General features: G+C 37.1%; 1 protein-coding gene across 1 annotated transcript in view; it reads left to right on the top strand.

Annotated features, from left to right (window-relative positions):
* The window catches only part of LOC124720295, a 208138-nt gene that overhangs the window by 48575 nt on the left and 144258 nt on the right, over positions 1 to 15305 (top strand). Inside the window, exon 4 of the mRNA XM_047245608.1 lies at positions 13763 to 13869. Within this exon, the coding sequence (XP_047101564.1) occupies positions 13763 to 13869 (107 nt within the window). The remainder of the gene's footprint in view (positions 1 to 13762; positions 13870 to 15305) is intronic.

The following is a 15305-nucleotide window of genomic DNA, read 5'->3' on the forward strand; positions in this document are numbered from 1 at the left end:
AGCTCTGACACCATCACTAAACTTCACAACAGAATTAAAAAGAAATACAGTGACAAAAATAGCTCTAAGTCCAAATAAAACAGCAATTTAGCTCAAATAGCTCCTCAGAATTCTGTGAAATATATCTGCTTACCATTCATTGGTAAAGCATCATATCATATTGCAAACTTATTCCATGCAAAAAAATATCAAAATTAATTTTTCCACAAACAATAAAATGAAAGACAAAATTATTCACTACTTAAATTTAAAAACTGAAGTACAGCATACGTCTGGCATTTATAAACTAAATTGTTCTGTGTGCCCCTACTTTAACTTAGGCAAACTGGTAAGTGGTTTAATGTACAATAACTGTGAACACATAGATGCTCTCAGGCTCGACACCCTAAATAAGTCAAATTTTGCTAGTCACATGATCCAATGTGGAAACACAGAAATAAGCATCAAAGATGACTTAGGGATATTTCCTTAACTAGAACAGAAAAGAAAGAAATCCAATATACCTCCAAAATTTCATACAGCTCCTATAATTTTAAATGATATCAGTAATAATTAATTGACAGAGAGAAAATTCTTCATTGACCATTATCAGCATCTTTGAAACCTTAATAATTAAATGTATAACTGTATGGAATTATATGTACCATTAAAAGTACATTTGCAGTAGCTCTAAAAGTGTGCCATACCTGTTCATATATATCAGTCTTTGGTACACTATATCAGCTGCCGATGTAAACAAATGTATGAGCCATCGCGTATTTAGCTCACTTCATTGATCAACATGGACTGTAAAAGAAAATCAAACCACTGCCTTATAAGATGTAAAGGAGGGCTTTTTGTGAAGTAAGTGCTATGTATAGAGCATGTATGGGCATAAAACTGTTTACTCATAAAAACTTTGATATATTTTATAAAACAAATGTAAAGCCTTTTGTAAACAGTGTAACACAAATACCTTGTTATAATTCAGGACACAAATGTAAAACTTGCAAAGAAGTCAGTACTGCTATCTGATGTTAGGCAGCTCTGTAACTAGTAATGGTTTAATAAAATAATTTAAAAATATTTGGGGCTGGTTGCAGTATTTCCTACAGTGTAATTAGGAAGGAAGTAACTTGAATATGCAGAAACATTTTGTGAAATTTAAACCTGGTGGTAATGTAAAGTGATGTTCAGAAAAAACAGAACACCTCGAATGACTAGAGATAGGACATTCATATTCACAGGACATGTATATTAGTATGTTCGGCAGACATGATTAGCATTTGTTTCATGTCGGCCCACGGGTTGAAGGTCAGCATCAATATCACGGCACACCACCACCTGCTGATAAAATGTGTATACGGCTAAAACATGTTAGACCTCAGTGGTGTATGGAATGACGTCACTGGGGACAGGAATAGCATCAGATAGTGTTTTTGGATGAATCCAAGTTCTGTTTATTTGAAAATGATGGCCACATTTTGGTTCACTGCAGACAGGGAGTGACATCACAGTGACTACATTTGCAAAAGACACACAGCACCAACTTTAAGCAAATATCAATGATGGAAAAGCACGATGTGGGGTGCTATTGGGTACAACTACAAATCACATTTGCTGCTAGTCCACGGCACCGTGACCAGTGTGACTTCTTGTGACTCATAGCTTTGCCCTTTCTGAATAACACCCCAGATTCCATTTTTCAGCAAGATAATGGACAACCACATGTTGCTGCTTGAACTTGTACCTTCTTGGTGTCAGCCTTTTGCCATGGCCCACCAGATCTCCAGACGTTGCCACCATTCGAAAATATGTGGTATGTGGTGAAATGACGGGTGCAGTGCTGTGACCCAGTGCTGACCACCACAGATGAACTTTGGAACCAAGTGAATGGAGCATGGATGGCTTTACAACAAGACTCCTTTCACATCGTATATGCATCTATGCCATCATGCGTGGAACGCGTTACCAGTGCCCGTGGCAGGCCCTGTGCCTACTAGGCAACAAGAGGCATGCTGGAACGAGGTGACTGAAATGCTAATCATTTCTGCAGAACACACTAATGTACATGCCCTGTGAATATCAATGTCCTATCTCTAGTCGTTCAAGCTGTTCTGATTTTTTCTGAACATGAGTGTACATTCTACTTATTTCTTGATAGTATTTTCTAGGACCTTACAACAAAAGTAGGAGGATTCTAAGAACATAGATTCTGCATTGACTTACTTGGTAGGGGATGCAACAGTGTGAGGAAATGCACACACAGAGGAATTTACATCTCAGAATTTTTTTTCAGGAAATATTTAAACGAAAATATAGATCAGGAGCTATACAGAAGAAACTAACATTAGAATTACTGCACTTAAAATGTTATAATAGTTCATGGGGCAATTTTAAAAAGTGTGCAGTGTGTCACCTTATCCGATTGAAGTCTGTAGACTACCCTCTCGAGAATATAGCGAAGATACTAGTTAGATGTTTAATTTACTATGTACCTAAAGAAATTTTGTGTACAGGTGGTCAACGGTAAATGAATTACTCTCTTTTATAGGAGGTTTAGATACCATGAACAATGGAAAAAGAAACCAAAATCCAGAAGAGACAAATCACAGCAATAGTAAACATAATTCAGAATTTCAGGGAAAGAAAAAAAGCAAACTTTTGTCAGGTAACAAATTATACTTGGGGTAAGCATAAACAACTGAGTAATAGGCTGAGAAATGCAAATGCAGAAACACTTAGGAGTACTAAAAGGGATGATGATAAAACAATATTTCGATTATATACACAGTGATGAGCCACATTATTTGAGGAAGATGGGCAGTGTCCTGGTCAAAGAGCCAAAACCCAGGATGTACAAGGATTGGAACTTTAATAATGGCAACTATTTCTTTACAGCTTATACAAAATAGATATGTGTTTCAAAGTTTTACTGACCTTCAAAGTAGTCACCAGCATTGTGTATAACCTGTTGCCAGTGATGTGGAGGTTGTAGAATACTCTTAGCAGTGCCAGTTGTGATGACAGTTTGAGCAGAGTGGTCTGCTGCCCAACGAATTTGTGGAAGTTCTGAAGCGAATTCCATGAAGTGTTTCCTTCAGTTTAGAAATCGAGTTGAACTCACAAGGGCTTAAGTCAGAGGAGTGCAGTAGGCAGTATAGCCCTTAGCAGCCCCATCAGTCAAACAAGTCAGTAACAGCTTGCACTGTACATGCTTGAGCATTGTCCTGCAAAATGATGGTCAGGTCCCAGAAAGTGTCATCACTTCTATCTCTAAGATGATCATAGGTTGTGTTCCAAAAATGAACAGCATAGAGACAAAAGTATGACACTTTCTACAGGACCAGACCACCATTTTGCAGGACAATGCTCAAGCACTTTCATTGTAACCTGTTACTGATTTGTTTGACTGATGGGGCTGCTAAGTGCTATACCACCTCTGACCTAAGCCCTCGATTTCTAAACCGAAGGAAACACTTCACGGAATTCGCTTCAGAACTTCCACAAATTCGTTGGGCAGCAGACCACTCTGCTCAAACTATTATCACAACTGGCACTGCTAACAGTATTCTACGACCTCCACATCACTGGCAATGGGCTATACACAATGCTGGTGACTACTTTGAAGGTCAGTAAAACTTTGAAACACACATCTATTTTGTATAAGCTGTAAAGAAATAGTTGCCATTATTAAAGTTCCAATCCATGTACATCCTCGGTTTTGGCTCTTTGACCAGGACACTGCCCATCTTCCTCAAATAATGTGGCTCATCACTGTGTATATCATCAAAATATTGTTTTATCATCATCCCTTTTAGTACTACTAAGTGTTTTTGCATTTGCATTTTTCAGCCTATTACTCAGTTGTTTATGCTTGCCCCAAGTATAATTTGTTACCTGACAAAAGTTTGCTTTTTTCTTTCCCTGAAATTCTGAATTATGTTTACTATTGCTGTGATTTGTCTCTTCTGGATTTTGGTTTCTTTTTTCATTGTTCATGGTATCTAAACCTCCTATAAAAGAGAGTAATTCATTTACTGTTGACCACCTGTACACAAAATTTCCTACATTACTCCTTATTGCTAGTCTATAATATTAAGTCAAAGAATAAATTTCACTTTGTGTAAGCACTCTTCAAAAGTCTTTGACAGGTTATTTAGGTTCACAACAACATTTCCGTCATTATTGCTGCTTACAATACTACTAGGCTTGTTCTTATTACATTCAGAAAGTGAAAGTTTATGTCTAGAAGCACTGTCTGTAGACACAGTTTCCATGGGTGACTTTTGAAGCAACTGATGTGTATTATTTGGTTATGTTTGGAACTGTTTGCCGCGAAACTTTCGTTTGAGGCTAAATATCTTTACTCTCGGCATTTGTAGCACAGGAAACACACACACAGAGAAACAAAACAACACACAATTACTATAAAACCACTAATGTAAACATTCAAACCACAGCCTTCTAGACATGCCTGTACTTTGTTTCTTGGAGTCAGTGCCTTCTAGAATACACGTGTGTTAATGATCCCTAACTAATGATGAAAAAAAAAAAAAAAAAAACGGAACAGAATAATGCATCACATATTCTGTTGCACTTCAAACTGGCAGATGGGAATGGCCACTGTGCAGAATTACGTTCAACCAAAATTTAAGAACAAATGGAAAATGATAATGCCCATTAACTATACATTCTTGAAATCAGCATGAAATGCTTATTTCTATGGACCAAGAATTTTTTTTTTTTTCAAATTTTTGGTCATTTTCACAAGCATGTCCCCTTAAGAGCTTAAGTAAGAAAGTCTTAACAGTTATCAGAACTTGTGAACTGTGCCAGATAATGAAGGATGACAATCAAGTGGTGATGTGTAAGTTGTATCTTAGGTGGGGAGGCTAGCATGCCTCAGCGATTCATATAGCTGTACCATAGGTGCAACGACAACGGAGGGGTATCTGTTGAGAGTCTAGACAAACATGTGGTTCCTGAAAAGGGCAGCAGCCTTTTCAGTAGTCGCAGGGGCAACAGTCTGGATGATTGACTGATCTGGCTTTGTGGCATTAACCAAAACGGCCTTGCTGTGCTGGCATTGCAAAAGGCTGAAACCAAGGGGAAACTACAGCTGTAATTTTTCTTGAGAGCATGCTGCTTTACTGTATGGTTAAATGATGATGGCGTTCTCATGGGTAAAATATTCTGGAGGTAAAATAGTCTCCCATTTGAATCTCCAGGCTGGGACTACTCAAGAGGACATTGTTATCAGGAGAAACAAAACTGGTGTTCTGTGGATCAGAATATGGAATATCAGATCCCTAATCGGACAGGTAGGTTAGAAAATTTAAAAAGGAAAAGTACAGTGGCAGGAGGAATAAGACTTCTGGTCAAGTGAATACAGGGTTATAAATACAAAATTAAATAGGGGTAATGCAGGAGTTGATTTAATAATGAGTAAAAAAATAGGAGCATGGGTAAGCTACTACAAACAGCATAGTGAATGCATTATTGTAACCAAGATAGACACGGAGCCCACACCTACCACACTAGTACAAGTTTATATGCCCACTAGCTCTGCAGATGACGAAGAGATTGAAGAAATGTATGACGAGATAAAAGAGATTATTCAGATAGTGAAGGGGGATGAAAATTTAATAGTCATGAGGAACTGGAATTCGATAGTAGGAAAAGGAAGAGAAGGAAAAGTTATAGGTGAATAGGGAATGGGATTAAGGAATAGAATGAAAGAGGAAACTGCCTGGTAGAGTTTTGCACAGAGCATAACTTAATCATAGCTAACACTTGGTTTAACAATCATAAAAAACGTTATATATGTGGAAGAGGTGTGGAGACGCTGGAAAGTTTCAGATAGATTATATAATGGTAAGACAGAGATTTAGGAACTAGGTTTTAAATTGTAAGACATTTCCAGGGGCAGACGTGGACTCTGACCACAATCTATTGGTTACAAACTGTAGATTAAAACTGAAGAAACTGCAAAAAGGTGGGAATTTAAAGAGATGGAACCTGGATAAATTGAAAGAACCAGGCGTTGTTGAGAGTTTTGGAGAGAGTATTAGGGATTGAATGACAAGAACGGGGGAAGGAAATAATGAAATAGTGAAGGCAGCAGAGGATCAAGTAGGTAAAAAGATGAGGGCTAGTAGAAATCCTTTTGTAACAGAAGAGATATTGAATTTAATTGATGAAAGGAGAAAACATAAAAATGTAGTAAATGAAGGAAGCAAAAAGGAATACAAACATCTCCAAAATGAGATTGACAGGAAGTGCAAAATGGCAAAGCAGGGGTGGCTAGAGGACAAATGTAAGGATGTAGAGGTATACATCACTAGGAGTAACATAGATACTGCTTACAAGGAAATTAAAGAGACCTTTGGAAAAAAGTGAACCACCTGTATGAATATCAAGAGCTCAGATGGAAAATCAGTTCCAAGCAAAGGAGGGAAAGTAGAAAGGTGGAAGGAGTATATAGAGGGTCTATACAAGGGCGAATTACTTGAGGACAATATTATGGGAATGGAAGAGGATGTAGATGAAGATGAAATGGGAGATATGACACTGCGTGAAGAGTTTGACTGAGCACTGAAAGACCTAAGTCAAAAAAAGGCCCTGGGGGTAGACAACATTCGATCAGAACTACTGATGCCCTTGGGAGAGCCAGCCCTGACAAAACTGTACCATCTGAAGAGCAAGATGTATGAGATAGGTGAAATACCCTCAGACTTCAGGAAGAATATAATAATTCAAATCCCAAAGAAAGCAGGTGTTTACAGATCCAAAAATTACCGAACTACCAGTTTAATAGGTCACAGCTGCAAAATAATAACACAAATTCTTTACAGATGTATGTAATAACTGGTAGAAGCTGACCTTGAGGAAGATCAGTTTCGATTCTGTAGAAATGTTGGAACACGTGAGGCAATACTGACCCTACCACTTACCTTATACAGGGTTGTAGCATATCCCCAATGCTAACAGTCTGTATATTGAGCAAGCAGTAAAGGAAACAAAAGAAAAATTTGGAGTAGGAATTAAAATCCATGGAGAAGAAATAAAAACTTTGAGGTTAGACGATGACATTGTAATTCTGTCATAGACAGCAAAGGACCTGGAAGAGCAGTTGACCGCAACAGACATTGTCAACAAAAGCAAGATGAGGATAATGGAATGTAGTCGAATTAAATCAGGTGATGCTGAGGGAATTAGATTAGGAAATGAGACACTTAAAGTAGTAGATGAGTTCTGCTATTTGGGAGAAAAATAACAGATGATGGTCGAAGTAGATTGGATATAAAATGTAGACAGGCAATGGAAAGCAAAATGCTTCTGAAGAAGAGAAATTTGTTAACATCTAGTATCGATTTAAGTGTCTGGTAGTCTTTTCTGAAAGTATTTGTGTGGATTGTAGCCATGTATGCAAGTGAAATATGGACAATAAATAGTTTAGACAAGAAGAGAATAGAAGCTTTTGAAATGTGGTGCTACAGAAGAATACTGAAGATTATATGGGTAGATCATGTAACTAATGAGGAGGTACTGAACAGAATTGGGGAGAAGAGAAATTTGTGGCATAAGCTGACTAGAAGGAGCGATCAGTTGGTAGGGCATGTTCTGAGCCATCAAAGGATCACCAGTTTAGTATTGGAGGGCAGTGTGGAGGGTAAAAATCGTAGAGAGAGACCACAAGATTAATACACTAAGTAGATTCAGAAGGATGTAGGTTGCATTAGGTACTTAGAGATGAAGAAGATTGCACAGGATAGAGTAGCATGGAGAGCTGCAGTCTCTGGACAGAACACCACAAAACAACAACAACATAATAAAGATTCGCCAGATCTCTTAGGTCTTCATTATGTGTAGGAAACTTATGTGTAGGAAACTTAAGTGTCCATCTGTTCAAGCCATGTTAGCAAAGACTGCTACTGCAGTTTGCAACCATGAGAGGAAATTGAGAAATGTGAAGGTGTGACTTCATTGAGCTATACGTGACACCACACATACACCTAGTGGAAATGACATATAAATTGTATTTCCACCCATGACAGTGCTGTCATCCCATGTGGTGCTGGAGGATTATCGACTGTTCCTTTAATTCTGTCCACTCCCACTTCTGTTTAAATATCTTCATTCTGCATCTTTTTTGGAAAGACACTTCCTTAGAAGTTTTTAATTACTAATATAAAACTATTGTAATTTTAATCTCATTTTAAAGATGTTAAGGGCAATCAGAGTAAAATTGTTTTCTTGCTAACTAAAATGTTTCCCACACCATATTAGTACTACTTGCAGACTATAATTTGGCATCTGTTGACCATTTTGTGCAAATGTGACTTAGACATTAGTACCAGTGGCATTTCAAATGTAAAAACACGTGCAAGAGGAAAGAGACATTCAGCATTGGTTGATTCATTAGTTTCAAGGCAACAAAACAAGTTGTCTTGTGATATAGTAGAAAAAGTGACAGCACAGTCACAAGTTTGTTCTGAAAGGAATTTAAATGGTAGTGACAAATTGCAATCACTTGCTCTTACTACAATATCTAGAACTTCAGTTGAAGAGGGTTCCAAAACAAACTCATTGAAACATTTTTTAGTTATTGATGAGAAAGTAAAATCTGAGATTTATGGTCTTTGAATAAAGTCATGACTCATTCTTCAGTGAGAAGTTCTGGAAACACAACAGACGTATTCCAAATTATGTTTTATGGCAGCATGATTATCAGAAAAATACAGTTACACAAGTGTAGGTTGTCACATATAATTACTTGTGGACTTGGCCCTCATTTCCTGAAACTCCTACTTAACAAAGTCAGGGAAGTTTGATTCTTTTGTGTGTCATATGATGAGAGTTTAAGCGAAGTTGTGCAAAAGGCACAGACGGATTTGGTGGTTTGTTTCAGGGATGAGCAATATCGGTCTATATCCACAAGATATTTAATATCTGTGTTTTTGAATTTTCCCACATCTTCTGATTTACAATCAGGTTTCCTGGAGGATCTGAATGGTTTGAATTTGTCACCTAAGAATATAATCCAAATTTCTGTGGATGGACCAGATGTGAACTTGAATATGTTTCGTGATTTTCAAGCATTTCTATTCAATGAAGAAGATAATCAAACACAAATATTTCATTGTTTCACTTGCTCACCTCATGTAGTGAATGAAGCTTTGAAAACTGCTCATAATGAAAGTGCCTGGAATGTTCTTGAATTTCTTAGGGTGATTCTGTACTTTATGAAGTATTTTCCATCAAGGAGGACAACCTTCTCAAATATTACAGGGTTTTCCAAGCTCCCTCTCAAATTTTGTTCTGTAAGATGGGTTGGAAATTTTGTAAGTCATGAAGAGAGCACTTAAACAACATATTCCACATTTGAAGAAGTATGTTGCTGAGCTACATAAAGACCACCTGAAAGGGGAAAGTATAGAATTGCTTCTTGGCTCATAAAGAAAACTATTATGGAAATGGTGATATCAAGAAAAGTCTTATATCCTGTTTTCGCATGCGCATTCTTTGTGCAAAGAGGACCTAAAAAATTAGAAGGAATGTGAATGAGAAAAGAAGGAATGATTACCGAACAAGTGAAAGCAAGCTGAAATCAAAGAATTAGAAACAAAAGGAGCAATTATGTTGAGCAAAGCGTCAGAGATTTCGGCAGAAATACAAAATGTAATGAAGTGTTATATTCATTTTATTATGACATATTTTGAGAGTTTGTTCCCTTTAATGAGTAACTAATAATGTATCTATATTTGAAAAAAACAGAATTTGTAATTTTTATTCGATATTTTCTGTTGCCTTTAAATCAAAATACAATATTTAATATTTTAAAAATGTTTCATTTCTTATCTCTTCATTTTTGATGTGACCTGTTACCAATTCCTCTCTGATTTATACTTCAAAAAATAATTAATTATAGATATTCTAAGAATTGTCAATATATACTTCTGTAAAAAAAAGGACGCTCTGGTGCCAAATTTAGTGAAAAAGTAAACTTGGGAAAGATTTGACTTGAAAAATCTGGAAAATACCATAATTTTGACAATGGCTTTCACAGATAATGTTTACTAATTTTGCTATCACTTCAAATTCTGTGATATTTTTATCCTGGGTTACTCTATCTACAGGGTCAGATGTTTTGTAAGTCAGCAAATTAAAGTGTATAGTTTTCTCCATAAACTGCTGTGAGAAATTATTGATCTTATATCTAGAGTAGGATTCTGATTTAATCTTCCCTTTCTGAAGTCACCCTGATATTCTAGGAATTGTTTAGATAAATGTTCTCTTAATTTTTTTCAAAGGTTTATTTACAGTTTCATAATAGAATAGATGAAATCAATATTTCTCTGTAGTTATAAACACCTTATTTATTATTATTATTATTTTTTTCTTTTTTAATGAAGGGTTTGGATTAGAGCTATTTGCCATTTTTCTGCATGTTTTCAAGTTTCCCAGATCTTCTCAGAGAACAAGTGTTAAAATTTGATAATATTTTATTTTGATAATTTCAGTGCTTCTGCTGTTATTGAGTATTCAGAGCATACTTTGTTTTAATATGTTTAAGGATCTACTTCTGTTGACACGGAATCTTCAACTTCTTTTGTGTAATTGAAAGTTCTACTTTAGGTACAACTACTGAACAGTTCAAAAGTTAATCAACTAAATTTGCTAAGATCACAGAAATGGCCTGAATTTTTGCATAAAGTGTCATGCTCTCCTTTTCTCTACTTAAATGGTCCATCTTGCAATGAATTACATTTTTTTTGTGCATCAGTAATGAATGAAAATGCTGTTAGTGCCTGGGTAATGAGGTTAAGATACAGTGTAGTTCTGTCTTTGATTGTGACTTCAAAAGAAGTGTTATTCTGTGCCTCAAATGCACTAAGTTGCAGTATGTGGCAACTTTTGAGTGATACTTAACAACTGTGTGGATACAAGCTAGACATACACTATCTGGCCAGAAGTACCTGAACACTTCCATGTAACGTGGAATTAACCACTAGACATCACAAGAGGTGGAACAACCAGTATAAAAGGAGGCAAGGAGTATTGTGTGCAGAACAACCAGTATAAAAGAAGGCAAGGAATATTGTGTTGTCAGTAGAGAATCATTAACAGCAGAACGAGTCAGTCAGGAAAGCTTAATGCTGCAACTTTGAACATGCACTACTGATTGGCTGTCACTTGAGTAACAAATCCATCGGCAACATTTCAACCCTTCTAAAGCTCTGCCCAAGTCAGCTGTTTGTTATGTGATTGTGAAATGTAACTGTAAAGGAACAATCACAGTAAACCAGTCCTGGTAGACCTCATGTTGAGATGGAAAGGTACCATTGACCATTGTGGGAGGGAGATTGTAAACAATTACATGAAGTCTGTGAAGGGAATCACTTGGGGATTTCAAATTGTTAGCAGTGGAGCTATCACAGTGACTGTTCGTATGGAGCTCAAAAGAAATAGTGTGCCATGGTTGAGAAGCTCCTCACAAGCCTCAAATTTCTATGGTCAGTGTTGAGCAACACTTGAGGTGGTGCGAAGGCCAAAACCACTGGACACTGGATGATTGGGAATAAGTGGGAATGATGAATCACACGATACCCTGTGGCAGTTCGATGGAAAGGTTTGGGTTTGGTATTTGGTGAATTCTGGAGAACTTTATGCACCATCCTGTGTAGTCCCGATAGTGAAGTATGAAGGCAGTGGTGTTACATTATGGAGGTATTTCTTGTGCTTGGGGTAATATTACCTTATTGTGCTTAAAAATGCTAATTGTGGATGGTTATAAACACATTTTACTGCATTGTATACTGCGTACAGCTAGCGCTCTCTCTCTCTCTCTCTCTCTCTCTCTCTCTCTCTCTCTCTCTCTCTATCTCTCTCTATCTCTCTCTCTCTCTCTCTCTCTCTCTCTCTCTGTGTGTGTGTGTGTGTGTGTGTGTGTGTGTGTGTGTGTGTGTGTGTGCGCGCGCGTGCGCTTCTTGAAATGGACTGGACTTCCCAGAGTCTTAAAATGAAACTATTGGAACACTTTTGGGGACAGTTTAAACAGTGACCTTGCTCCAGACCCAGCATCCAACATCACTACCTTCTCTGGTTTTTTGCTGGAGGAAGAATGGTCTGGCATTCCTTCACTGACATTCAGCCACACCATTGAAAGTGTCCACAACAGATTTCAAGATGTCATAAAGGCGAGGGTACACCCCATATTAATGTCCACTAATAGGTTTTCGTGTACTTTTGATCAGGTAGTGTATGATAAGTATGTCTTATATGGGTGAATTTCTGGGCACTTTTGTGAATGTCTGGTGGATTTACAAATTCGAGGGTCACTCCAAAAGAAATGCACACTATTTTTTTTTTTAAATCCATGTTTTATTATACATGTTTGAAAGATTCACAGTGTGTAGATATATCCTTTAGGAACAATATTTTCATTTCTCCACATAATTTCCATCCCTCTCAACTGCCTTATGCCATTTTGGAACCAGCGCCTGTATATCCACACTGTAAAATTATGGACCAACCTGTTGGTGCCACTGTTTGGCAGCATGCACGAGGGAGTCATCATCTTCAAACCTTGTTCCATGAAGAGAGCCTTTCAGTTTCCCAAAGAGATGATAGTCACATGGAGCCAGGTCAGGACTGTAAGGCGGATGTTTCAGTGTTGTCCATCCGAGTTTTGTGATCGTGGAGTGTGTGCAGCACGAGGCCTGCCACTGCGAGGACAATCCTCAATATTGCCATGCCCGCTTTCATCACGTAACCTGCTTGCCCACTGACTAACTGTACTGTGATGGACAGCAGCATCTCCATACACCTTTTTCAACCTCTTGTGGATGTTTCGCACTGTCTCGTTTTCACAGCACAGGAATTCTATCACAGCACGTTGCTTCTGACGAACGTCAAGTGTAGCAGCCATCTTGAAGACATGCTGTGATGGTGGCACTCACGGGAACAGTTTGAAATAAGTTTGAAATAAGTTTGAAAACAAGTTGAAAGAATGTATCTACACATTGTAAAACTTTCACACATGCAGAATGAAAACTGTATTTTTACATAAATAGTGTGCATTTCTTTTGGAGTGACCCTCATAGAATGAGGAGGGATGGTTTTGTTGATTCTGGGAAAAATACTTGGGCAAACATGACAATATCTAACAGCACATCCCATGTTAAATGTTGTAATGAAAACAGATGCAAAGAGCTACATTTCATTGCTGACACCAATATAATCTCTGCTCCTAGTGGGCACCACTAAACTTGCTGTATCTGTGCAATCCTGTTACTTCTTTGACAGTCAGTTGCTCTCTTGATGAAGGTAATGACAATTATTGTCTAAAGCTCGGATGTTCAGAGAATTACAGTGATAAGAACAGTTTGCGCAACAAATCTCATGGTAGAAATACATACTGTTTGCCACTTTTATAGGCCCCATATGTAATTTGAGGTCCTGCAGATATGTTTGCAAATATGTTTTGTGAAATAATAAAAGTGGAGTACCTTTTGACTTGTAAAATTACTATTCATTAATGCAAGATCCCTGCTCTTGTGACATTTAACAAGCAGAAAATATGGTTAAGTTTGTTTGGATAAAATTCTGCTGCTAAACTAGATCAGTGATTCGCAAAATATGATAAATGTTAAAAATAACTTTCATGTAGTGGTGCATTAAATGTTGGTTTTGTAATGCATATCTATACACAGTTAATTTTATACGTGTTACAATATGCATTCAATCATTTTATTGTTTATCTTCTTTATCTTTATAGGAGTGGTATAGTTCAGACTGAACCAATAATAAAACGAATAAATTCCCATACTGTGGCCAGTCGAAATTCTTTATGCAAATTGAAAAATTTCAGTGATGAAGACTGTGGTATGTTCTGCCATTTTTTATTACACTGTTATGGAAAAAATTGTTTATTTTCTAAATATTTGGTACAAACTGAATCTGATTGAATTGTTCCAAAGGACACATGGCTCATAACTGCAGGTGATACAATATATCTCAATCTTTATATATAAAAGGTAAAGTCGTTACTGACTGACTCATCATTGCCCTACCCAAACCGCTAAGGACAGTTATCTGAAATTTGAAAAAAGTGTGGATCTTATACTGTAGGAATTGAAACTTCCTGGCAGATTAAAACTGTGTGCCGAACCGAGACTCGAACTTGGGACCTTTGCCTTTCGCGGGCAAGTGCTCTACCATCTGAGCTATCCAAGCACGACTCCCGCCCCGTCCTCACAGCTTTACTTCTGCCAGTACCTCATCTCCTACCTTCCAAACTTTACAGAAGCTCTCCTGCGAACCTTCTTCTGTAAAGTTTGGAATGTAGGAGATGAGGTACTGGCAGAAGTAAAGCTGTGAGGATGGGGCGTGAGTCGTGCTTTGGTAGCTTAGACAGTAGAGCACTTGCCCACGAAAGGCGAAGGTCCTGAGCTCGAGTCTCGATCCAGCACACAGTTTTAACCTGCCAGGAAGTTCCACATCAGTGCACACTCCGCTGCAGAGTGAAAATCTCATACTGTAGGAATTGTTTAAGAAGGGATTTTTTGATATTCCAACCCTAAAGGGGTGAAATGGGGTATGAAGAGTTTTCTTTTTAAAATGTCACTATAAGTCAGTTTTGAAGCTAGGCCTACAAAAATTGGTATTTGGTTTCATGGTCAGAAGCAAAGAAATATGTTTCATCATTTTTGGAAATTTAATCCTGTGGGGGTGAAATAGTGGGTGAAAACTTTTTTTGAAAGTGTATCATTAGTAAGGAACTATTGAAGTATTTTTAAAGCTATATCTATGAATATTGGTATTTTGACTTCTCGGGTACAAATAAAAGAAATATTTATTTCAGTGTTTTTGGAAATTGAACCTCTATGGGGTGAAAAAGCAGATGATATTTTTTATGGAAATATTTTATTATGAAATAATTTTCAAAGCTAAATCTGTGAATATCTAAATTCGGCTTCTCAGTTGGAAATAAAAAAAAGTGTTTCACTGTTTTTGGAAATTCAACCCCTATAGGGTGAAACAGGGAATGAAAGTTTTTCTGGAAATATTTCACTGTGCAAGCGTTTTTGAAACTAAATGTACAAAAATTTGTATTAAGTTTCTCTGTTAGGAATAAAAGATATGCAAATCACTGTGTTTGGAAATTCAGCCCCTAAGGGGGTGAAATGGGGGGGGGGGGGGGGACATTTATGAAAATATTTCATTGCAAAAGCATTTTTAAAGGTAAATCTTTGAAATTTGGTGTTTGGTTTTTTGGTTAGAGATTAAAAATACATGTTTCACATTTTTGGAAATTAAGT

This window comes from Schistocerca piceifrons, chromosome 11, assembly GCF_021461385.2.
Source record: "Schistocerca piceifrons isolate TAMUIC-IGC-003096 chromosome 11, iqSchPice1.1, whole genome shotgun sequence".
Classification (NCBI taxonomy): Eukaryota; Metazoa; Arthropoda; class Insecta; order Orthoptera; family Acrididae; genus Schistocerca; species Schistocerca piceifrons.